General features: G+C 46.0%; 1 protein-coding gene across 1 annotated transcript in view; it reads right to left on the bottom strand.

Moving 5' to 3' along the window:
• Window positions 1-24,906, bottom strand: part of OGA (O-GlcNAcase) — a 56,123-nt gene extending 31,217 nt beyond the window's left edge. The window contains exons 1-6 of the mRNA XM_044299160.1: window positions 24,461-24,906; window positions 16,306-16,357; window positions 9,740-9,837; window positions 7,389-7,519; window positions 6,742-6,913; window positions 6,561-6,659 (exon numbers count right to left, since the gene is read on the bottom strand). Of these exons, the coding sequence (XP_044155095.1) occupies window positions 6,561-6,659; window positions 6,742-6,913; window positions 7,389-7,519; window positions 9,740-9,837; window positions 16,306-16,357; window positions 24,461-24,632 (724 nt within the window). The 5' untranslated portion in view covers window positions 24,633-24,906. The remainder of the gene's footprint in view (window positions 1-6,560; window positions 6,660-6,741; window positions 6,914-7,388; window positions 7,520-9,739; window positions 9,838-16,305; window positions 16,358-24,460) is intronic.
• Between the last annotated feature and the right edge of the window lie 221 nt (window positions 24,907-25,127).

A 25,127-nucleotide genomic window follows, 5' to 3' on the forward strand; every position in this document is an offset into this window, starting at 1 on the left:
CAATAAAAGAAGAAATGGAACAACGACATTAAGACATGTGTTGATATTTATTGATTTTATACAGCAGATGGTAAAAAGAGTTTATACCTCAGCATAGACAACAGAAATAAGCTTAAAAGGGGTTATCCAACCCCTAAAAATGTCCCCCATATGCCGAGGCCCCTCGCAGAGATTGTACTTACCTGGCTCCTCAGAAGCACAATGGAGAAGGAGGCAGTCTCTCCCTCCCCACTGTGCCACCCATGAGAAGAGAGGGGAAGGGCTGTTATTACAAATGAAGGATGCGGGTGTCGGCGGTATCACATACCCGGCCTCAATGACAGGCAATTAACTCGTCTGGTGCCGCTCCTGGGGGGGTTAATTGACGGGAATTGCAGTGCCCTGTCAGAGGTCGGATGCCGGATATGTGATACCGCCGGCAGCCACATCCTACATTTGTATAACAGGTTGTATTAACATTTATTTTCATTGGTGGCGCAACCAATCGGTGCCCCAGCAGTGAAATTGAAGTAAAAAAAAAAAAAGAAAACACCTAAATATTACGTTTAAATTACCCACTTTCACATATAAACAATAAAAAACATGATTTGATTATGAATATAGACAGGCACACTTCATTTGGAGTAACCCAGAGATGTCTAATCTGTACCATTCTTATATACATTTATTGATCAATACAAATATAAATTAAAAATAATTAAATAGAAATATAAAAAAATTATATATACCCATCATTAGAATATACTTAAAATATACATAAAGTCTCTGTATCTGCCGTGTATGTGGTGAACAGCTGGTTTGCTTTCACCCCCTACACAACAGCCAGTGAGGGACTAAGTATAGACCCTTTATCTACTTCATAGATTTGTTTTCCCCAGAGGTTTTTTCGTTTTTGTGTTTTTATTTTTCTTCTCTATTTTCCGTGAGCCATAACTTTTTTATATTTCCGGTGACATAGCTGTATGAGGGCTTATTTTTAGCGGAACAAGTTGTGCTTTCTAATGCCACCATTAATAATGGCATAAAATGCAGTGGGAAGCGGGGGAAAAAAAAAATCCAAATATTGGGGAATTGGGGGGGGGGGGGGGGGGAAAACGCAATCCCTCCACCGTTATACGGGTTTTGTTCCCACAGAGTTTTGTTTACGGCAAAACTGACCTGTGCCCTTCATTCTCTGGGTCAGTACGATTACAACGATACCCCATATGTATAGGTTCTTTATGTCTAAATAATGTAAAAATAAATTGAAACTTTTTTTTTTTTTATATCACCATATTCTGACCCCCATAACTTTTTTATACTTAAGTCTACTGAGCCATTTAGAGGCTCATTTTTTTGCGGAACAATCTGTACTTTTAATTGATACCATTTTGGAGTGTGTGTGACTTTTTGATCACATTTTATTTTAAAAAATTGGGTAAGAGAAGCAATGAAAAAAATAGCAAATCGGCCATTTTGACACTTTTTTCCGTTACGCCATTCGCCGTATTGGATTTTTTTTCTATTTTAATAGTACGGGCATTTTTGGTCACGGTGATACCCATGATGTCTATATTTATTGTTATTTAGGTATTTAATTTTTAATTATACGGAAAGGGGGGCGATTTAAACTTTTATATATTTTTTTACTTTTTATTTTTTGTGATTATGTGCCTCATATATGAGCTTATTAAATATAAAAAAGAAAATTGGGGGTCTATCCCCAAAAATTTTATTAGCTTATTTTGCTCACTTTTGCTCCATTTCTTATCCTGGCCTGCCATCTGGTGGCCAAAATAAGAATTGCAGCTTGAATACTGTTCGCTTACTCAGTAAGGCTTACAGTATTCAGCGCAACTACCTATGCCCGAATTGGACACTGGGGCGTAGGTAGGGCTTCCGGGTTTTTGTGCATTTAGGTGCCCGTGATCTCACTTGATCACGGCATCTAAAGCATTTAATTACTGCAATCGGCAGTATTGTTGGTCACGGTAATTAGCCGCGAGCGGGCGTCATGTTTACATATTGCACCAGCGTCGTACGTGTACGGTGATGGTAGTGAAAGGGTTAATTGGATCCAAGTTTGTATCCCAAAAATATATTCACTTTCTTTCTTGTCAAATAAATAAATATAAGCATAGAATAAAATGAGATAGGCAAACAGTCCCAATGGATACTTGGTATAGATGTATAGTTTGTTTACATTCCCAGTGCACTGATTAATAATATGTCCAGTATAAACCAGCAGACCGTTCCAATAGATACTTTGTATCAGTTTGGAGTTAGATTTATAGTCACAGCGTGCTAGTCTTGTGATCTTTTGTTTATTATATAGGACACTGTTTACTCAACGATATTTAGGAATCTCTACTCACTGTTTGGAGGTAACAAACATATTGCTCCCGTGGTGTCCCATGTTGTAGCGTGCAGTGCTCCCCTCAGATACAGCGCCTCTCACTGTCTCCAGCACGGATAGTCATACCAGAATTACGGCGTCCCACGTGGTAAAACGCACTATGCCTTAACTGCCCAGACTGAAGTTCTCACGTATTGTATGTGGAGCGCTCCACACTTCATCTGTCCTTGTTCCAAAAAGGTAGATTTTCCACATATGAGTTAGTGGGTTATTTTGGTGGGTTCTGGACTTTGGTGGGTTTTGGTGGAGTCTGTGAATGACTGCCAATTGTACCAGACGTGTTTCGGAGTAAGGCCTCACCCACACGACCGTTGTTCTGGTTCACATCCGAGCCACAGTCTTTGCGACTCGGGTCTGGACCCATTCACTTCAATGGGGCCGCAAAAGAGGAGCCTAAAAAAAAAAAAATCTATGCGGTGAACGCCGGAACAGAAAAAAAATAAATAAAAACTGAGCGATTCGCCATTTTTAAAAATGCAGAATGCACATGGCTTTTTTGGTTTATTTTTTCGCGTGGTATCGAGTATCGCAATACTTTTTTAGGGTATCGAAATCGAATAAAAAATTTGGTATCGCCACAACTCTACTGCAAATTGCGGATCCGCAAAACTATACATCTTCAATGGGGCCGCAAAAGGCACACGGGCGGCTTCCGTGTTTTGCGGATCTGCAATTTGCAGTAGAGTTGTGGCGATACCAAATTTTTTATTCAATTTCGATACCATAAAAAAGTATTGCGATACTCGATACCACGCGAAAAAATAAACCAAAAAAGCCATGTGCATTCTGCATTTTAATCAATGGCGAATCGCTCAATTTTTATTTATTTTTTTCTGTTCCGGCGTTCACCGCATAGATTTTTTTTATATTTGAATAGTTTGGACTTTTCTGACGCGGCGATATGTAATATGTTTATTTATTGTTTATATATTTTATATGTGAAATTGGGAAAGGGGGTGATTCATACTTAATATTTTGGTGTTTTATTTTATCTTAACTTTTTAACTATTTCCCCCCTTAGGGGCCAGAACCTGGGATCTTTCATCCCTTGTCCTATTCACCATGATAGATCTCTATTAGGGTGAATAGGACCTCACACTGTCCCTGCTGCTCTGTGCACACAGCAGCAGGGAGCCCCTGTGGCCACTGCTACCAATGATTTTAATACTGGGGGGGTTGAGAGGGGCGGGCACACTGCGCCACCAATGATAATTACCCCTTAATACAGGAGGCGGGTACCGGCAGCAAATCAGCGGCAGTAAACCCCTCAGGTGCCGCACCTGAGGCGTTAACTGCCGCTGACTGCAGCTCTCTGTCAGAGGCAGGGTGCCGGCAATGTGATTCTGCTGCCGGCACCTGCCTCCTGTATTATGTGTTAAAGACGACCTTATATGGGTCCAGACTAAGTATTAGGCTACACAGAGCAGCGCCCAGAGATGTCCCAGCACTTACCATTATTCCTGAGCGTCGCTCCGTTCGCCCGCTGTGCCCCATTACTGTCTCCTGCTCCATATGCTAATTACTATCGGAGCAATGGGGAAGAGACATCAGCTTCTCTAGTGAGCGTTCCTTCTCCCCTGTGCTGCTGAGAGAACATGAGTGCGCTGACAGCAGTGCGCTCATGTTCAGAGATACTAGACTGCGCAGCCCAGTACCGAAAAAAATTGAAATCCTGGTATCGTATCGATACCGGGACAAAAGTATCAATTGGTATCGAAATTTCGATACCTGCAACAACCCTAATTTGCGGACCGCAAAAAATGGAACAGTCGTGTGCATGAGGCCTTATGCCTACTCCTTCAGTGGTCATCAGCTGACCACTGAAGGAGGAGTCAGCATAACTCCAAACTGATACAAAGTATCTATTGGAACGGTCTGCTGGTTTATACTGGACATATTATTAATCAGTGCACTGGGAATGTAAACGAACTATACATCTATACCAAGTATCCATTGGGACTGTTTGACTATCTCATTTTATATTTATTTATCTATTTGGCAAAAAAAAGAAAGCAAATATATTTTTGGGACACAAAACTGGATGCAATTTAGGCTACTTTCACACTAGCGTTTTTGCTGGATCCGGCAGGGTTCAGCAAAAAACGCTTCAGTTACTGATAATACAACCAGCCACCCAATTATTACCGGACAGAGATAAATAATGAAAAAATACTGACCCACAAGGAGCCATAAATGTCGCCAAAAAATTGAACCATAATCTTCACCAGGTGAAAATCGATAAGCTTTATTGATAACAAATACATACATGATGGTAAAAGGCAGCACAAAGGTGGAACACAAAGATGAGGAACAGGACCCAAGGGGGGGCTGAGAGGTCAGCACACCAACCAGCAGGGAAAAGAATACAAGATGGTAAACAAAGACACCTCAGAATAATAGGCCCCAAACAATGCTGCAATGGAGGCAAATATGAGGATAAAAAGACTTGGCGATTAAAAAAGATAATAGGCATACCCTGAATGGTGTGTCGATCTCTCAGCCACCTTCTGACCAAACGCCGTTTCGCCAGTAAACTGGCTTCTTCCGGGGATATCATCATGTATGCATTTGTTATGCGTTATCAATAAAGCTTATCGATTTTCACTTTGTGAAGATTATGGTTCAATTCTTTGATAATACAACCATCTCCATCCGTTATGAACGGATCCGGTCGCATTATCTTTAACATTGCCAAGACGGATCCGTCGTGAACCCCATTAAAAATCAATGGAGGACGGATCAGTTTTCTATTGTGGCAGAGAAAACTGATCCGTCCTCCATTGACTTGCATTGGGGGTCATGACGGATCAGTTTTTCCAAGGACAGAATGCAAAATACAACATGCTGCAGTTTTGCTCTGCGGTCTGGGAACGCAACTAAACGGAATGCATTTTGGAGAATTCCGTTCAGTTCAGTTTTGTCCCCATGGATAATGAATGGGGACAAAACTGAAGCATTTTTTTTTCCGGTATTGAGCCCCTATGACGGATCTCAATACCGGAAAACTAAAACACTAGTGTGAAAGTAGCCTTAGAGGGAAAACAAATCTATGAAGTAGATAGAGGGTCTATACTTAGTCCCTCACTGGCTGTTGTGTAGGGGGTGAAAGCAAACCAGCTGTTCACCACATACACGGCAGATACAGAGACTTTATGTATATTTAAGTATATTCTAATGATGGGTACTGAATTATTTTCATATATTTTTTTTTTTACATTTTATTTCTTTAATTTACATTTCTAATATTTTAATTATTTTAATTTATATTTGTATTAATCAATAAATGTATATACGAACGGTATAGATTACACATCTCTGCGTTACTCCAAATGAAGTGTGCCGGTCTATATTTATAATCAAACTACTTGGTACATGCAGTCAGGCGAAGCTGATGTGGCTGGAGTGTTGTGGCCCAGCTTCTGCGCAGAGAGCAGTTGTCCTGACTGCACACACCACATGCAGAAGCTGGGCCACAACACTCCAGCCACATCGGCTTCGCCTGACTGCATGTACCAAGTAGAATAGCCAAGTCACAGCGCTCCAGCCACATCTGACTCACCTCTGGCAAAGCGTTGCACTACATTGCCAATAAGAGCGACCGGGAAGCAGTAACCGAGCAGCAAATATCCAGCTGCGCCAGCAGCTGTAGCACACCAGACTTGATAAAGGGGTCATACGCACCCCGAAACGCATTGTCTCGCAATAAACTTGTACATTCCAAATCTGGTTGTGATTTGCGTCTCACGTCTACAAGCTCGCCAGATCACCAAAATCGTGACGGGCACAGTTACTACTTCTAGCTGTTTCAAGAGACTGCGGTGCTCTGGTGAGCACTGCGGCCTCTTCCTAGGCCAGTGCAATCACATTCATTGATCACATGGCCCAGGCACAGCTCTGTCAAGTGAATGGGGCCAAGCTGCATGACCAAGCACAGCCGCTATACAATGGACGGAGTGGTCGGTACGCTGCAAAGAGGTTGTGATGCTTACTGGAGCACCGCAGCCTCTTCAAACAGCTGACTTGCAAGGGTGCCGAGAGTTGGATCCCCACCCATTCGATGCTGATGAGCTATACTGAAAATAGGTAATCAGTTTAAACAGTCAATGCAGACAAACAGGGGGGGTTGCAATGCAGACAAGACCAAAAAGAATGAAAGAGAAAGTACCTGTCCAGAGGACTTCTATGCCAGGGAGCAGTTTTTCGCCGACTGTCCTCAGATACGGCGACTGGGCAGCATTTGGATAACAAAAGGTCCCACAATATTCTGTAAAAACAGTCCTCCGTCAGGAATCAACGTATTTTATACAAGACAATGCCATTAATGATTAGTATACAATGCTACTTACCTGTGGGACAAAATAAGAATGTTTCTGGTTCACCTAAATATTGATAAATCTCATTAGTGATGGATATTTGTGCATGGGCGAAAGAGCTGAATACTTCCTTATCTGCTGGGCACATATTGTGATCAATGTCATCAAACAGAAGAGCAAACGACTTGCACCCAAACTGCGTGACCTGGAGAAGAAAGAAAGAAAAAAGAGAGAGTGAGTCACTGGGTACTTTCAGACGAGCATGTCTAGTGTGAACACGCTCCTTGTGGGAGCGTGCTTTCCTATCACGGACACTGCTCCTTTTACAGGACCGCATGGCATTATAATGATTTGTAATGCTGTGTGTCTCTGTCTGACCTTGCATCCACTGAATTACACTGACAGCAATATGTCAGTATAATTTGACATATTACAGCATTACAAATCATTACAATACCATGCGGTCCTGTGAAAGGAGCAGCGTCCCTAATGGGAAATCACGCTCCCACACAGAATGTGTATTCTGCACTGGATACGATATTTTGGAAATTGCCCATTTAGGAGATTACCAGTACCCAAAAGCACAGACAGTTCAGCAGTTTACAAATCTACTGGCTAAACCGGCGGGCATGCTCAGGTGACGGATCAGTCAGAGACCCGCAGACTTATCCTTTACCAACCTGGTCTAATTTGCGCTTCAGTGTAGACAATTCCTTTTGGTTGGAAAAAGTTATGTCCAGTCCTGGAGATATGGCATAGATGAACTCAATCTCAAATTCCTGAGCAGCAGAGATCAAGGTCATGAGCTGATCTGTAGGAAACACAAAGGTTTACCATGTTAGTTGGTTAAGATGTGAATCAGTAAGAAGAGAACAAACAGAAGCCATGCGAGGATTCACTGTGAACATTTTCTGCTGCATATAGGAAGTGATATTTTCAAATTAAAACTCTTTAAAAATCTCATCCACCTTGCTACTACTGTAAAATGCTGTGGATATGACCTGAAAATCTGCATGATAATGACAGAGCAGAGGACTGGAGGCTTGCTAGACTGTAAAACATGGCGGGTGGGGGCTGTCAGTAGTAGGGAGACTGTGCGCGCTCCCCTGTGCAGATGACGGATTCCCTGTAACCTCACAGAGCAGCCTGCTGTGCATAGGAAGCACTACAGCAGGCATGGCCAACCCGCGGCTCTCCAGCTGTTGTAAAACTACAACTCCCACCATGCCCTGCTGTAGGCTGATAGCTGTAGACTGTCCGGGCATGATGGGAGTTGTAGTTTTGCAACAGCTGGAGAGCCTCAGGTTGGCCATCCCTGCACTACAGGCTGTAGAACAAACACGAAAAAAGAAAAATAAAGAACCAATTGGAGAAATGATTTTCTCCACAGAATAAATTAATTTGTTTAAAAAAATATTTTTGGTTTTGTTCCAAAAGGTCCATATCCTTTAACGGGTTTGACCATGTTTAGGCCGCAGGCACAATTTTTGAGCACACACAAGTAGAGGACTAAGGCTGGGTTCACACCTGAGCGCTTTACAGCGCGTTCCTACGCGCTATAAAACGCTCAACAAGCAAAAACCAATGCTTCCCTATCGGCATGGTTCTCACCTGAGCGTTTTACAGCGCGTACGATCACGCTGTAAAAAGCCAGACGCTCCAAGAAGTACAGGAGCTTCTTTGGGGCGCATTGTCTCGCGTTCCTGCACATAGACCTAGTGGGAACGCACGACAATGGGCGTTTGCTTGTTTCCTCGGCGCGTATGTAAACGCCCGATAAGCACGCTTGTAAACAGCGCTTATCGGGTACGCTTACGTTTTGGGCGGATCCGTCATAGATCTGAAAAAACAGATCAGTTACAATAATACAACAGCATGCATCCGTCATGAACGGATCCGGTTGTATTATCTGTAACATGGCCAAGACGGATCCGTCATGAACGCCATTGAAAGTCAATGAGAGACGGATCTGTTTTCTATTGCGCCAGATTGTGTCAGAGAAAACGGATCCGTTCCTATTGACTTACATTGTGTGCCAGGACGGAACCGTTTGGCTCAGTTTCGTCAGACAGACAACAAAACGCTGCAAGCAGCCTCCAGAGCGGAATGGAGACTGATCGGAGGCAAACTGATGCATTCTGAGCGTATCCATTTCCATTCAGAATGCATTAGGGCAAAGCTGAGCCATTTTGGGCCTCTTGTGAGAGCCCTGAACGGATCGCACAAATGGAAAGCCAAAACGCCAGTGTGAAAGTAGCCTAAGACAGAAGAACAGGAGGCACAAGAGAAGATTATGGTGTCCACAAGCTCCGGACATGCCTGTTTTAATAGCTACTTGCATTCCTTGTAACAATTCTGGAGCATCTCTTCTTAGTACTATATTGTACCATTCCTCTATTATTTCCACTAGAAGTTATGAATGAATGAATTGCTAGCAGTCTGCAGTAAGGGTACAGAGGGGAGGTAACCAGTTGGGGGGGTGTACCTGCACAGTCTTACTCTATCCAGTCAATGATGCCATCGTTAGACTGTGCAGGGACATCCCCACCCCCAATTGTATTTTTACTGCCGACTGCTAGCAATTCTTCCATAAATTCTAGCAGGAATAATAGAGGAATGGTACAACATAGAGCCATAAGAATAGATGCTCCAGAATGGTTTTTACATGAGGGAATGCATGGATCTATTAAAACAGGCAAGTCAGGAGAGGGGACAGGTCCTCTTTAATGATACTTTGGTCAATAGGTCACCAGCTGCAGACCTTTGCTCATTAAACTGAGAAGACGTGCTATGGCGAGTGATTTTTCAAACCCCCCAGGAGGCTGAAAAACCTAACAGGAAGCACAGGCTAGAGAATGGGAGTCACTGGTCTGGAGGGAGACGCCACTCACAGCACACTGGTAACAGCCACCAGTAGATCACAATGTGACCAGCAGCCGTCACAGTCCAAAGCTTGTGAAAAATATTACACCGTCTGTGGGAATAAGTGAGCAAACCTGCAGATGATCACGTGTAAAGTGTGAATAATTACCAGCTTCTTCCACCGAGTACATCTCTCTCCAGAACATTCTGTGCTTGTAATCATCCTTTGGAGCGTAGAGGTATGTGTTAAGACCCCACTTCTGAAGTCTACGGTAGAAAACACGAACATTAGGTCTCATGCACCCGACTGTATGTATTTTGCGGTCCGCAAAATGCAGATTGGCAAAATAAAGATGATGTCTGTGTTGCATCCGTTTTTTGTTTTTTTGCAGACCCATTAACCACTTGCCATCCGCCCATAGGATATAAACGTCCTATGGGTGGATGTTTATCTCTGAATGGACGTTCTGGAACATCCATTCAGAGATGGCAGCTGCACGCTAGTCATGCAGCTGCAGAGCGGGTCGCCCGCTGTCAGTGACATCAGGGCACCCCAGAGAGAAGGCAGGGACAGTGCTCAAGTGTCCCTGCCTTCTAAATCACTGCATACACAGAGCTCGCCGAGCACTGTGTATACAGATCAGGAAGCGCATAACGCTTTCTGTCCCGGCGGTCAGCCGGGAGAGTGCAGGAAAAGTCGGGTCTTTCACAGACCTCGATCAGCCCTGCTCTGAGGCTGTACAGTTCTGTATTCTGCTGTACAGCCTCTCTGGGGGGTGTATTTCCCCTGTAACTGGGGCTACTATGTCAGCCCCAGTTACAGGAGAAATCATTAGTGGAAAAAAAAAAAAAGAAAGAATGAAGTTAAATGTCGGGTGAACGCTGTAAAAATAAATTAATAAAAACTGTGCTAAAACAACCAATTTTGTGGTCACCTTGCCTTATAAAGTGAAATAATGAATGATCAAAAAATATATGTACCCAAAAATGGCACCAATAAAAACGTCAACGCTTCCTGCAAAAAACGATCGGCAGTAAAATAAAAAAAAGAATATGGCGTTCAGAAAATGCTTTATTATGTAAAACTGAAACAAAGAAAGTACACATATTTGATATCATTGTGTCCGTAACTACTTGGTCTATAAAAATAGCGCATTATTGACCCCGTCAGATGAATGTTGTAAAAAAAAACAGCCATTTTTTGGCTACCCTGCCTCACAAAAAATTTAATATACAGCAATTAAAAATCATATGTACCCCAAAATAGTACCAATAAAACTGGCATCTTATCCCTCCCCTAGTTTCCAAAATAGGGTCACTTTTTGGGAGTTTCTACTGTAGGGGTGCATCAGGGGGGCTTTATATGGGATATGGCATCTAAAAACCAGTTCAGGTAAATCTGCCTTCCAAAAACTATATGGCACTCCTTTCCTTCTGTGCCCTGCCGTGTAGCCGTACAGCAGTTTATGACCACATGTGGGGTGTTTCTGTAAACTGCAGAATCAGGGTAATAAATATTGAGTTTTGTTTGGCTGTTAACCCTCGATGTGTTAAAGGGAACCTGTCACCGGGATTTTGTGTATAGAGCTGAGGACATGGGTTGCTAGATGGCCGCTAGCACATCCGCAATACCCAGTCCCCATAGCTCTGTGTGCTTTTATTGCGTAAAAAAAACGATTTGACACATATGCAAATTAACCTGAGATGAGTCCTGTAAGTGAGATGAGTCAGGGACAGGACTCATCTCAGGTTAATTTGCATATGTATCAAATAGTTTTTTTTTACACAATAAAAGCACACAGAGCTTTGGGGACTGGGTATTGCGGATGTGCTAGTGGCGATCTAGCAACCCATGTCCTCGGCTCTATACACAAAATCCCGGTGACAGGTTCCCTTTAACCAAACCAGGACCGCCGTACGCAGGATTGCGTCCTGCCGGCGGCCCTGCTCTTCTGGGTGGACGCATATACGCGTCCTCCCGCGAGAGCCGAGATTTCCTGTGAACACGCGCACACAGGAACGGAAGGTAAGCGAGTGGATCTCCAGCCTGCCAGCGGCGATCGCAAAAACGTTTCCGTCATAATAATACAACCGTCTGCATCCGCTATGAACAGATCCGGTTGTATTATCTTTAACCACCTCCCGACCGCCTAACGCACCGATGCGTCCGATTTATTCCTCCTGGACGCATCGGCGCGTCATCTCGCGAGACGCGAGATTTTCTGTGAACGCGCGCACACAGGCGCGTGCGCTCACAGGAACGGAAGGTAAGCGAGTGGATCTCCAGCCTGCCAGCGGCGATCGCTCGCTGGCAGGCTGGAGATGTGATTTTTTTAACCCCTAACAGGTATATTAGACGCTGTTTTGATAACAGCGTCTAATATACCTGCTACCTGGTCCTCTGGTGGTCTCTTTTGTTTGGATCGACCACCAGAGGACTCAGGCAGCTCACTAAAGTAGCACCAAACACCACTACACTACACCCCCCCCCCCCCCCCGTCACTTATTAACCCTTTATGAACCACTGATCACCCCATATAGACTCCCTGATCACCCCCCTGTCATTGATCACCCCCCTGTCATTGATCACCCCCCTGTCATTGATCACCCCCCTGTCATTGATCACCCCCCTGTAAGGCTCTATTCAGACGTCCGTATGATTTTTACGGATCCACGGATACATGGATCGGATCCGCAAAACGCATACGGACGTCTGAATGGAGCCTTACAGGGGGGTGATCAATGACAAGGGCGTGATCACCCATATAGACTTCCTGATCACCCCCCTGTCATTGATCACCCCCCTGTAAGGCTCCATTCAGACGTCCGCATGATTTTTACGGATCCATGGATAGGATCCGCAAAACACATGCGGACGTCTGAATGGAGCCTTACAGGGGGGTGATCAATGACAGAGGGGTGATCACCCATATACACTCCCTGATCACCCCGTCATTGATCACCCCCTGTAAGGCTCCATTCAGACGTCCGCATGTGTTTTGCAGATCCGATCCATGTATCCACGGATCCGTAAAAATCATACGGACGTCTGAATGGAGCCTTACAGGGGGGTGATCAATGACAGGGGGTGATCAGGGAGTGTATATGGGTGATCACCCCTCTGTCATTGATCACCCCCCTGTCATTGATCACCCCCCTGTCATTGATCACCCCCCTGTAAGGCTCCATTCAGACGTCCGCATGTGTTTTGCGGATCCGAAAAAATCATACGGACGTCTGAATGGAGCCTTACCAGGGGGGTGATCAATGACAGGGGGGTGATCAGGGAGTCTATATGGGTGATCACCCCCCTGTCATTGATCACCCCCCCCTGTCATTGATCACCCCCCCCTGTCATTGATCACCCCCCCCTGTCATTGATCACCCCCCCCTGTCATTGATCACCCCCCCTGTAAGGCTCCATTCAGACATTTTTTTTGGCCCAAGTTAGCGGAAATATATATACATTTTTTTTTTTTTTTTCTTACAAAGTCTCATATTCCACTAACTTGTGTCAAAAAATAAAATCTCACATGAACTCACCATACCCCTCACGGAATCCAAATGCGTAAAAATTTTTAGACATTTATATTCCAGACTTCTTCTCACGCTTTAGGGCCCCTAAAAAGCCAGGGCAGTATAAATACCCCACATGTGACCCCATTTCGGAAAGAAGACACCCCAAGGTATTCCGTGAGGGGCATATTGAGTCCATGAAATATTGAAATTTTTGTCCTAAGTTAGCGGAAAGTGAGACTTTGTGAGAAAAAAACAAAAAAAAAAAAAAAACAATTTCCACTAACTTATGCAAAAAAAATAAAAAAAAATTCTATGAACTCGCCAGGCCCCTCATTGAATACCTTGGGGTGTCTTCTTTCCAAAATGGGGTCACATGTGGGGTATTTATACTGCCCTGGCATGTTAGGGGCCCTAAAGCGTGAGAAGAAGTCTGGGATCCAAATGTCAAAAAATGCCCTCCTAAAAGGAATATGTGCCCCTTTGCGCATCTAGACTGCAAAAAAGTGTCACACATCTGGTATCGCCGTACTCAGGAGAAGTTGGGGAATGTGTTTTGGGGTGTCATTTTACATATACCCATGCTGGGTGAGAGAAATCTCTTGGTCAAATGCCAACTTTGTATAAAAAAATTGAAAAGTTGTCTTTTGCCAAGATATTTCTCTCACCCAGCATGGGTATATGTAAAATGACACCCCAAAACACATTCCCCAACTTCTCCTGAGTACGGCGATACCAGATGTGTCACACTTTTTTGCAGCCAAGGTGGGCAAAGGGGCACATATTCCAAAGTGCACCTTTCGGATTTCGCAGGCCATTTTTTACACATTTTGATTGCAAAGTACTTCTTACACATTTGGGCCCCTAAATTGCCAGGGCAGTATAACTACCCCACAAGTGACCCCATTTTGGAAAGAAGACACCCCAAGGTATTCCGTGAGGGGCATGGCGAGTTCCTAGAATCTTTTATTTTTTGTCGCAAGTTAGTGGAATATGAGACTTTGTAAGAAAAAAAAAAAAATCATTTTCCGCTAACTTGTGACAAAAAATAAAAAGTTCTATGAACTCACTATGCCCATCAGCGAATACCTTAGGGGGTCTGCTTTCCGAAATGGGGTCATTTGTGGGGTTTTTCTACTGTTTGGGGATTGTAGAACCTCAGGAAACATGACAGGTGCTCAGAAAGTCAGAGCTGCTTCAAAAAGCGGAAATTCACATTTTTGTACCATAGTTTGTAAACGCTATAACTTTTACCCAAACCATTATTTTTTTGCCCAAACATTTTTTTTTTATCAAAGACATGTAGAACAATAAATTTAGCGAAAAATTTATATATGGATGTAGTTTTTTTAGCAAAATTTTACAGCTGAAAGTGAAAAATGTCATTTTTTTGCAAAAAAATCGTTAAATTTCGATTAATAACAAAAAAAGTAAAAATGTCAGCAGCAATGAAATACCACCAAATGAAAGCTCTATTAGTGAGAAGAAAAGGAGGTAAAATTCATTTGGGTGGTAAGTTGTATGACCGAGCGATAAACGGTGAAAGTAGTGTAGTGCAGAAGTGTAAAAAGTGGCCTGGTCATGAAGGGGGTTTCAGCTAGCGGGGTTGAAGTGGTTAAATAAAAAAAATGGATTAAAAAAAGTTGAATGTCATCTCTATTTTGCTTTAATTCTTGTGGATAACAAAGTTTGTAAAATCGGTTTTAAGTAACTTGAAGGGTGTAGTTTCTACAATGGGGTCATTTATGGGGGGTTTCCACTATGTAAGTCCCACAAAGTGACTTCAGACCTGAACTAGTCCTTAAAAAGTGGGTTTTGGAAATTTTCGTAAAAATTTTAAGAATTGCTTCTAAAATTCTAAGCCTACTAACGTCCCCACAAAAATAAAAATGACATTTCCAAAATAATGCCAACATAAAGTAGACCTATGGGGAATGTTAAGTAATAAATATTTTATGAGAAATCACTTTCTGTATTAAAAGCAGAGAAATAGAAATTTTGAAAATTGGAAATTTTTCTAAAATGTAATATATTTTAGATTTTATAAATAAAGGTGAAATATATTGACTCAAATTTATGACTATCATGAAGTACAATGTGTCACGAGAAAATCTCAGAATGGCTTGGATAAGTAAAAAACGCTCCAAATTCATTATTAAATAAAGTGACAGATGTCAGATTTGCAAAATTAGGCCTGGTCAGGAAGGGGGGGGGGGGGTGGGAAATAGGCCGGATGTGAAGTGGTTAACTTCAGAAATGAACGGTTCTGTGTGCAATCCACAAAAAATGCAGATCGAACTCAGATAAAATAAAAATAAAATACACGGTTGCATGCATGAGGCCTTATAACCATAGTAAGCAAGGAATGGAATAGTTTTCTTTCAATACCAAGAGCAAAGCCAGATGTAACGGCCGTCAGGTGGACGAAATCTGCGACGGACGTCAGTTTTACCCCAAGTTGGTGCAGTTTCAAAACTGCTTGTTGCTGGCCGCTTGGTTTCGCAGGCAAGACCGCTGTTTACCCAGAAAATTGTGCAGTCTTTACTCAATACAAAAACTGAGCAAATCCAAATTTTGGCTGCGGCTTAGGGCTTATTCAGATGTATTGTCCAACACATTAAAGTCAATGGGCCAATTCACATGTCTGATTACCATCAAAGACCATTGGTCCGTGGCATAGAAAATGGCAGTGTGCAGTATTTTGGTCTGCTGGACTCGCCCATTCTGTGCACGATCCGTTATATCAGGGACGCCCACCCTGCGGCCCTCCTGCTGTTGCAAAACTACAATTCCCAGCATGCCTAGCCTACAGCTATAAGAGCATGCTGGGAGTTGTAGGTTTGCAACAGCTGAAGGGCCGCAGACTGAGCAACTCCCTGCATTATAGCAACCATCTGTCAGGACTTAGTGGACATTCTTCCCTGCTTTGGACATGGATTGTGACCCGTCCACGGGGCTGGGACACAGATGGGATTTGCCAGGTTGCTATACTCTAGTCACAGTACAGTCAATATAGTGGATTATGTTACAGTTTGGGAACTAATACTGGTAAATATAATGGGACAAAACCAACAGGTTTGATGGCAAGTTGGACAGATCTGTATCACTGCCCTAAAATATGATGGTTGTCAATGCTCCTCCCAGGTGTATTTGCCTTATGAAAATAGAGAATTAAAAAAAGAAAAAAAGCTGAAAACTAGGACAGCGAACAGCACTGACCTTCTAAAAAGTTCCTTCCTTTGTTCCATAGTCCACGGTCGTCCATAGAAACCTGCAGAAATAAAAGAAACGGAATGAATATAAATCCTGTTACATGCAATGATCCTGCCTAGTAGGCCCCAGCACTGCTACCATCCGGTGTCACCAGAGGCCTCTGCATAGACACCACTGTGGCCGTCCTGACTAAAATGACTGAACTGAAGACATCCTGATGCATCCTGAACAGATTGCTCTCCATTCAGAATGCATTGGGATAAAACTGATCAGTTCTTTTCCGGTATTGAGCCCCTAGGACGGAACTCAGTGCCGGAAAAAAGCGCCGCTAGTGTGAAAGTGCCCTTAATTGACAGGCCCCCCCCTCACCTCACTGCCTGGCCCTGTCAATTAAGGGCACTTTCACACTAGCGGCGCTTTTTTCCGGCACTGAGTTCCGTCCTAGGGGCTCAATACCGGAAAAGAACTGATCAGTTTTATCCCCATGCATTCTGAATGGAGAGCAATCTGTTCAGGATGCATCAGGATGTCTTCAGTTCAGTCATTTTGATTGATCAGGCAAAAGATAAAACCGCAGCATGCTACGGTTTTATCTCCGGCCAAAAAAAACTGAAGACTTGTCTGAATGCCGGCATTTTTTTTCCATAGGAATGTATTAGTGTCTGAGACAAAAAAAAAAAAAGTGAAAAAAAATAAATGCCGGCTCCGTTTTGCCGGATGACACTGGAAAGACTGATCTGGCATTTCAATGCATTTTTCTGACTGATCAGTCTTACTAATGCCATCAGTTGGGCTGGCCTAGGGTTGGGCGATATCAAAAATATTCAGACGATAAAGAAATTTATCGCGATAACGATATATATCGCGATAAATACCCATTTAAAAGAAAAAAAAACACAAGGAGACGTTACACTGTATGGGGGCCGTCGCCAGGAGACGTTACACTGTATGATGGGGGGGGGCCCGCAAGGAGACGTTACACTGTATGGGGGGGGGGGGGGGGGCCGCAAGGAGACGTTACACTGTATGGGGGGGGGGGGGGGGGGCCCGCAAGGAGACGTTACACTGTATGGGGGGGGGGGGCCCCGCAAGGAGACGTTACACTGTATGGGGGGGGGGGGCGCAAGGAGACGTTACACTGTATGGGGGGGCCGCAAGGAGACGTTACACTGTATGGGGGGGGGGGGCGCAAGGAGACGTTACACTGTATGGGGGGGCCGCAAGGAGACGTTACACTGTATGGGGGGGGGGGCGCAAGGAGACGTTACACTGTATGGGGGGGCCGCAAGGAGACGTTACACTGTATGGGGGGGGCCGCAAGGAGACGCTATACTGTATGGGGCTTATACTGGTGAGACTCATGACTTGTATATTCCCCTTGGGTCTAGTACATCCCCATCTATGTGCACTGTACAAAGTACACTGTATACAGGGTTGGCCGGGTGCTGTACACTGTATAAGGGGAGGGGTCTGGGGTTCATGTGTATATGGGGGCAGTAAGTGGTAAAGTGGTATAATTTAACACTAGAGCTGGCACTGCCATATGCAGGGGCTGCTGCAAAAACCGATGAGCCAGCCAATACATGGTAAGCTGGGATAGGAGATGGCATTACCTAGGAGACAAGTTTATTCATTACCCTAGTCCGCATGTGTTTTCCCCCACTGTGGACAATAGTACAGGCCCGGCTCGCAGCTGGCCTGTGAGGATGCCGTTGTCTTTTCTCCCCTCTCATTGGCTGCTAAAGTTTGGGCCTTCAGGGTGGCCGTAGCGTGGCCTATGAGTGCCAGTTCTCGGGTCGGTGGGTGGAGTCCAGGTAAAGTAGGAACGAGGAGGGGGTGATTGCAGTGAGAACTGGCAGGCAATGTGCACAGGCGGCCGGACGCAGACTTTTTACAAGCGTTCATTGCAAGTGCGATCACTCCTATGACGTCACTAATATACCGCAGTTATTAAGAAACGGTGATATTGCGATATCTTAATACCGCGGTATATTGCCCAACCCTAGGCTGGCCATAGAAAGTAGTAGAGCTTGGGTACAACAAGAACAATGGTGACTCCCTCGTTGCACCAAAGGCCTAATTTGCATATTAAGAAAAAAGTATCGGAGCCTCAGAGCAATGAAAGAAAAAGCTTTTCATCAGGTGAACTGCAGCTATGTGTGCAAACAGCGGAGAGGGAGGTCGCTGGTGTCCGATAACCTTTAAAGGGGTTCTCCTTGACTTTTATATTGATGCCTTATCCTCAAATTGGGGGGGGGGGGGGGGGGGGGGATCTAACACATCGGCCGTCAGTAACGCTGGAACTACACAGCTCTGCCCACTGTGCAGTGCAGGGGCAGGCAACCTCAGGCACTCCAGCTGTTGTGAAACTACAACTCCCAGAATGCATACTTACTCTGCTCTTCTATGAACTCCCACAGAAATGAATGGAGCATGCTGGGAATTGTAGTTTGACAGCAGCCGGAGCTTGCTGATCCCTGGTGTAGTGGATGGAGCCGCTGCTCGCACTGCAGTAACCAGCACCTCCAGTACACAATGGACAGAGCTGTGAAAGTATGGGGCCTCTCTTCATTGCTTGAGCTTCCACAGAACAGCTGATCGGAGGGGGCGCCCTGGTAGTCGGACCCTCTACCGACCTAAGGATGTAATATATAAAGAGGTCGTCATGCTGTGACAGCCACATTATTCCTCACTTATTAGCAGGAACGCCCCGGGGGCAGCCTCTCACAGTGAAGCCTTCCAGCTGGCGACAGCACAAGTCAGGATTTACCAATTCCATTACTGCCCGTCATCAGCGAAACAAAACCTGGCAGCAGACGGGCATAAGACAGCATCCCCACCGAAAGTCAGCAGAGCAAGTGGTAGAAAATAAAAAGTCATCCTATAAAGAGGTTGTCCAGTTTTAGGAAGAATACAGAAAATAGTCACGTGTTACTCACCTAACAAATCCCACAACGCTGCTCCGGTTCTGCCAGCCGGGCTCTGTGTACATGTTGATGTGACATCGCCACTGCAGCCAATCATTGGCCTCGGAGGCATCCCAACAGGCCAAGGATTGGCTGCAGCAGTCAATGTGATGTCACCTCTGCAGCCAGGAATACAGACTGGCAGATGAGCATTTAGATTGTCGGGAAGAAAGCGTTCCATCCCGACAATCACCTGCGTATCAGTGATCACTAATGCCACGGCTCGTCCCCGTACAAAATCATTATCTGTTGGCAGCAGAGTCTGCGTAAAAGGTGCGATCGCCCGATGAACAAGTGTTTGCTCGTTTACCCTGACAGATCATCGGTAATGTGTGTTCCTACGAATCCTTGTCAGCGATGATCTGCCCGACCTGCGGCCGGTGTAATGCTGCCCTAATGCTCAGGTCTTTTTGCAGAAGGATCCCATGTGTTCTCCCGTTTCCTCCTAGAACCATTTAAATGCATAAAGTGACAATTTTTGGGTTCAGAAATTAAATCCCAATAAATGTTCTATGTAAGCAGCCGGATTATTTCCAGGGCGGCGATTACTAGTTCTTATAAATGTGCCATTAAAGGGATATTCCAGGACTGATGGGGGTCCGACACCCCAAATTCTGCTATACCTACAGTGCTGGAAATACACAGCCCGGTCTACCAGTTACTGAAGCGAAGTGAATACCGCAGTAACTGGCTCAGTACACTACACCATAGATGGCGCTGGGTAGTTTTGGCACCAGAGCTACTTGGGATCAGTGATCAGCAGTGGTGCGGGGTGTCAGACCCCCGCCAATCCTGAGACTTAAACATTACAAATATAACCTGTCCCTAAAGGGTTAAAAAAATATATTTAAAAATGGCCGCACATTGCCAGTGCCAACCACTGCTCCCTGACATATTCTCTCCTCCGGTAATGTGTCCCTGAAACCTATTAGTGTCAATCCTTGAGGAGACGCGACCGTGGAGCGCTGCCAAAGGCGCTGGCGGAGAAGACCAATTATATGTATTGGACGCTTCTGACAACTCAGGATCAGCTGCCGAGTTCCTGGGGGATTATATCTTCTCAGTGCAGAGTTCTATACTGATATGGACCTACCGAGTATGGGGAGCAAAGTGCCAAAGCTGCATCGTCCATGACCACCGTGCCCCATCGTGTAATGTAACAGAAGGTAAGACACGGGCAGACGCCCCCCCTCCCAACCAGCAGCAGACACGGACATGAAGCCGCCCGCCGGTCCAGGCCTCTATAGGAGATGAGGGAAGGAGCACACAGCACGTTGGGGGACATTTAGGTGGAGGACACAATAATCACCGCTATCATCAGATATTACGGTAGAAGTGTACGTTCACCAGTATACCAGCCACCCTGCGACGAATGAACTGACCATCGCACACGTCATACCGACTTCTGCTCAGAAGCGAGCCTATCACACAATGACGCCAGCCGGTCACAACATACTGGGGAAGAAAACTGGCTTAGTAGCCCATAGCAAGCAATGGATTCCACCTTTCACTCTGCAACGCAGCTCTGAAAAATCAGCAGGGATCTGATTGGTTGCTCTGGGCAGCTAAACCAGCTTTCCTTTACAGCAGTTTTGATAAATCTCTCTAGTTGTCTGGGCAAACACAAAAATTGTGATAAGTGTGCACTTAAAGGGCATCTATTAGAGGTATTGCACTGAAGACACTGGCTGACCTGTTACATGTGCACTTGGCAGCTGAAGGCATCTGTGTTGGTCCCATGTTCATACGTGTCCGCACTGCTGAGAAAAATTATGTTTTAATATATGCAAATGAGCCTCTAAGAGCAACGGGGGCGTTACCGTTACACCTAGAGGCTCTGTTCTCTCTGCAGCTTCTGCCCCCTCTGCACGTTGAAAGGTCCAGGCTTTGCAAACATCAAACCTTTAAAATTTGTCATTGTCCCCACTGCATATGGCTGTCACAGCAGTGTCACTATGATGGCGAGTCCTTGCATATCTTTTACGCAATGGTCATGTGGATGATAGGTTTCCTTGTATTGACAACAGAAACTTTAATTTGGGGGGGGGGGGGGGGGAATAGGCCTCTTCCAAGTTATTTTTTGGGATCAGTAAGAAGGGCAGGGCTGTGATCTGTGACTGCAGCTCAGCTCTAGTGCCTGGGGCAGTCTGAGACACGCCTCTTCCCTTTGGTTCAGATTGCTGCTCCTCCCACCATCCTGCAGCTCTGCCTCTTCCGATTGGCTGCTGTGTATAAACACGAGTCTGTGATAGGCTCACCCAGATGTCCGTGCAGAGCGCCGATTTCCATCCCAGTAAGGCCAAAGGAACTACAAAGTCCAGATCGCTAACCACCAGTGAAGAGAAGACTATCTACACACACAGATTGTGGAAGGAGCCTGGAGGGTCACCTGAAATGTCCTGGACGTAAGACCGCTCACTACAAGTGCTCCTTGCACCAGATGATTACTGTCCCAGGTCATCTATAACCAAACCTGCACTGGTTCCTCCAGTACATCCCGCTTCAGTATAATCTCTCCCCTACCCCCAGTACACAAATACAGCTTTGATGCCAGTTTGGGGCATGCCTTGCAAATTGGCAGAATAAAAACAAAGCTCACCAAGTGCGATAAATCACTGACGGAAGCCGCTCTGCTCCGATGTGCCCAGTGCAGCACAGACGACACAGCAATTAGCGGGGGGTAGGTAAAGCTGGTGAGGGGGCAGGGAAAGAAGGCCATCATTACTCCTCCGGCGCGTCTTTATGGTTGGTAGCTGCGCACAACAGGGGGCCGCTGCCATGGATGAATGGAGTATCATATCACCGGAAGAAAACAAAAAATCACTGCCCCGAGAGGAGTCGGTCACCTCCGAATATTTGGAAACGCTGAGGGATCCCGCAGATTGAGGCCCCGATACACAGATTCAAAGGGCACATATCACTAGTAGGGATCGAACGATCGGATTTACTGATGCTATCAGCCGATATTCATAATTTAAGTTACCGGTATCGGCATCTAACCTAGCGGATAAGGCGTCCAGCGCGCGCGCCCCCCATTCTGTCTCGAAGTCTCGCGGCTCAACATGGCGTGCGCACAAATGGGGGGACTCCTGGAGAGGAGCTGAAGTCCTGGCCCTGGAGGAGTGGCTGCAGTGCCGTCAGTCCAGCCGGACCGCTTGGTTTGCTAAATGGCCGCCTTTTCTTCTGGTCTACTGAAAAGGAGATTTTCTTTTCTTTCATCTAATACTGTTGTTTATTGGAGTAGTTACTGGAGGTGGGGGAGGGGTGGTGGAAATTGGCATTTGGCACCAGTATGTTATAAATGTAAATTTTACATTAATAAAGCAACTATACTAAATGATAATAAGCAAGCAGGCCATGGTAGTCAGTGAGGGGGAGGGGTGGCGGTGCTGCTGGATATGGCGCTATATATTATAATAAAGCTCTGGGCGTAATTGTTTGCATTAGATTTATATTATAAAACATGTTCATTTAACAGCAGATTTGTGTAAGATTTTAATTTTTTATGAAAATGCACAGAATATCAATAATCAGTCCCATGGTCAATCCCATTCTGTGCGGCCCCGACCATCTGGTAACAGACATGTCTATGTGTTGTGGCTGCTCACCTGTATCTTGTATGTATTCCCCCATTACTAGAAGCGTCCCTAGATATTTATGGTATATACTGTATGCTCAATAGTAGTTCAGTTGGTAATACCGCTTTCAAGGTTTTTTGGGCCCTTGGAATTGGTTCAAGCTGACAATGTGGCCCCCAATCAATGTGGCTCCTTTACAAGGAGGGTCTTGTGCACTTCAGAGGATTAGTGGGGTCCACCCAAGCAGATCGGGGCTGTGGAGATCTGCATGTGTCATACAGTACAGTTCATTTCAATAGTGGCCCCATCAGCACACAGTCTGACATGCTGCGGAGGCTGGACGGGGGCGCAGAGCCCCTTATGCCGCCGTTCCTGCAGGCGCCATACTGGGATCAGCTAAAACATGGACACAACGCTGGAGGACGCAGTGCTGCAACCTGCAGAGACACCGGCAATCAGCCAGGGACCGCACAACCCCCAGCGGGTACTGGCGCTGTGAACCAGTCATAGCATGCTGGGACTTTCACCACTGCTGGAGATCTGACGGTTACTGAGCAACCCCTTCATGATTAGACCTCCAAGACCCGATATCTCAATGATGACGTAGATGCCGAGAACCATCCAAGACAAATCTGACATCACAAAGATGGCTGAGCCTGGGAGGAAGGGGAGCCTCGCCAATTCCTCTGAGGGAACGCGCTTCCACCAGGATTCTGCAACCTCCGGCACTCCAGCTGTTGAGAAACTACAACTCCCAGCATGCACATTTGCTCGGCTGCTTTGGAAACCCTCACAGAAGTGAATGGAGCATGCTGGGATTTGTGGTGTAACAACAGCTGGGGCGCCGGAGGTTGCCGACTGCTGCCGAAAAACTGCCTGCAGCCGTCAAAGAATGCTGGGAGCTGTAGTTCTGCAACTACTAGAAAGCTACCGCTTGGTGATTGATGCATTTGACCCAACTGGGATTGGGAACTCCCTCAGACTGGGAAGGGCGATGTCGGTACCTGGAGGGACGTCCTCCGACTGGTGATCTCCAGCCCGGCCCTCTCCAAATCTATAGCTATTGGAAAACTGCATGCGCCTGTCTGGGCATGCTAGGAGTTGTAGTCTTGCGACTGCACGGCTTGGTTAACACTGGGCAAGGGGATGTCGTACCAGCACATGTCCTTACACCAATGCCCTCCGGCTATTGGGAAACCACAATTCCTAGCATGCAGAGTATGCTGGGAGTTGTAGCTTTGCGACAGTGGACAGGTTGGAGATTACTGCCTTAGACCAAACAAATTGTCCAATCTCTATGAGAATGGCTGGATTACAATCCGGCGACTACTTGTCACGTACATGGGCTCCCGGTCACACAGGGTTGTCAGTTTATTTCTAGCCCCCCCCCCCCCTCATATAAAAAAAACAAAAATGAACTGCAGCAGTAGCAGTCTCCCCCGCGAATATAAGATGCACTACTCCAACAGACTTAGAACATGATGGGAGTTTTAGTACAGCACAGACCTAATCACTGGGAGGGGGTGTTATGCTTTCCAAAGTCCTCCCCCCCTCCCTTTCATTCTGAGGGCTCCGGGAGAGACGGGGGCTCCCACCCATAATACAAGGGGCACATACCCTCCACGACGCCGCACAGGAACCTCCTGCCGGCCGAGGTCTCGGTCTCCGTGTCGGTGTCCTCTGCCGCAGGCACGGGGGACACCAATTCAGGCACCAGGGGGTTCGGGTTGGCCTCCTGGTCCGGTTCGGTGAGGACGGCGGCCGCCGCTTGCCCGTCTTTCTGCACCATCCTGTCTTCTTCTCGCCAGGAACTCAGTGCGCAGGCGCAAGAACCGGATGGAACCAGTCGGCTCAGACACGGCCGGGCAAACAAAAAAAAACACCCCGCAGGGCTGGGAGCTCAAAAAGAAAACCGCAGCCCGGCAGCCGGTTATCAATCGTCTTTCTTGCCGCTCACGACACCCGGTTTTCCTCCGTTGAACGTCACCGGCAGCGAATTACCGATCTGCCGACCGTCTTCGCCCAGGAGTCTGTTTACCTCAGACCGCGCATGCGCCCGAACCTGCGGCGTGACGTCAGGAGGGCGGGGACTAGGGCTGCGCCAGGCATTGCGGCGTGACGTCAGGAGGGCGGGGTCTCGCGAGCACTTCATTACTGACCGGTCGGAGCCAGTCGTAGCGACCTGACGTCAAAGGGAGGTGACGGTTAACTCTATCGCTGCTGGCATAGTGCGCCTATCATAGGCTGTGGGGCTAGCGGAGCCGGAGTCTTGACTAGGACATAG

This window comes from Bufo gargarizans, chromosome 6, assembly GCF_014858855.1.
Source record: "Bufo gargarizans isolate SCDJY-AF-19 chromosome 6, ASM1485885v1, whole genome shotgun sequence".
Lineage (NCBI taxonomy): Eukaryota > Metazoa > Chordata > Amphibia > Anura > Bufonidae > Bufo > Bufo gargarizans.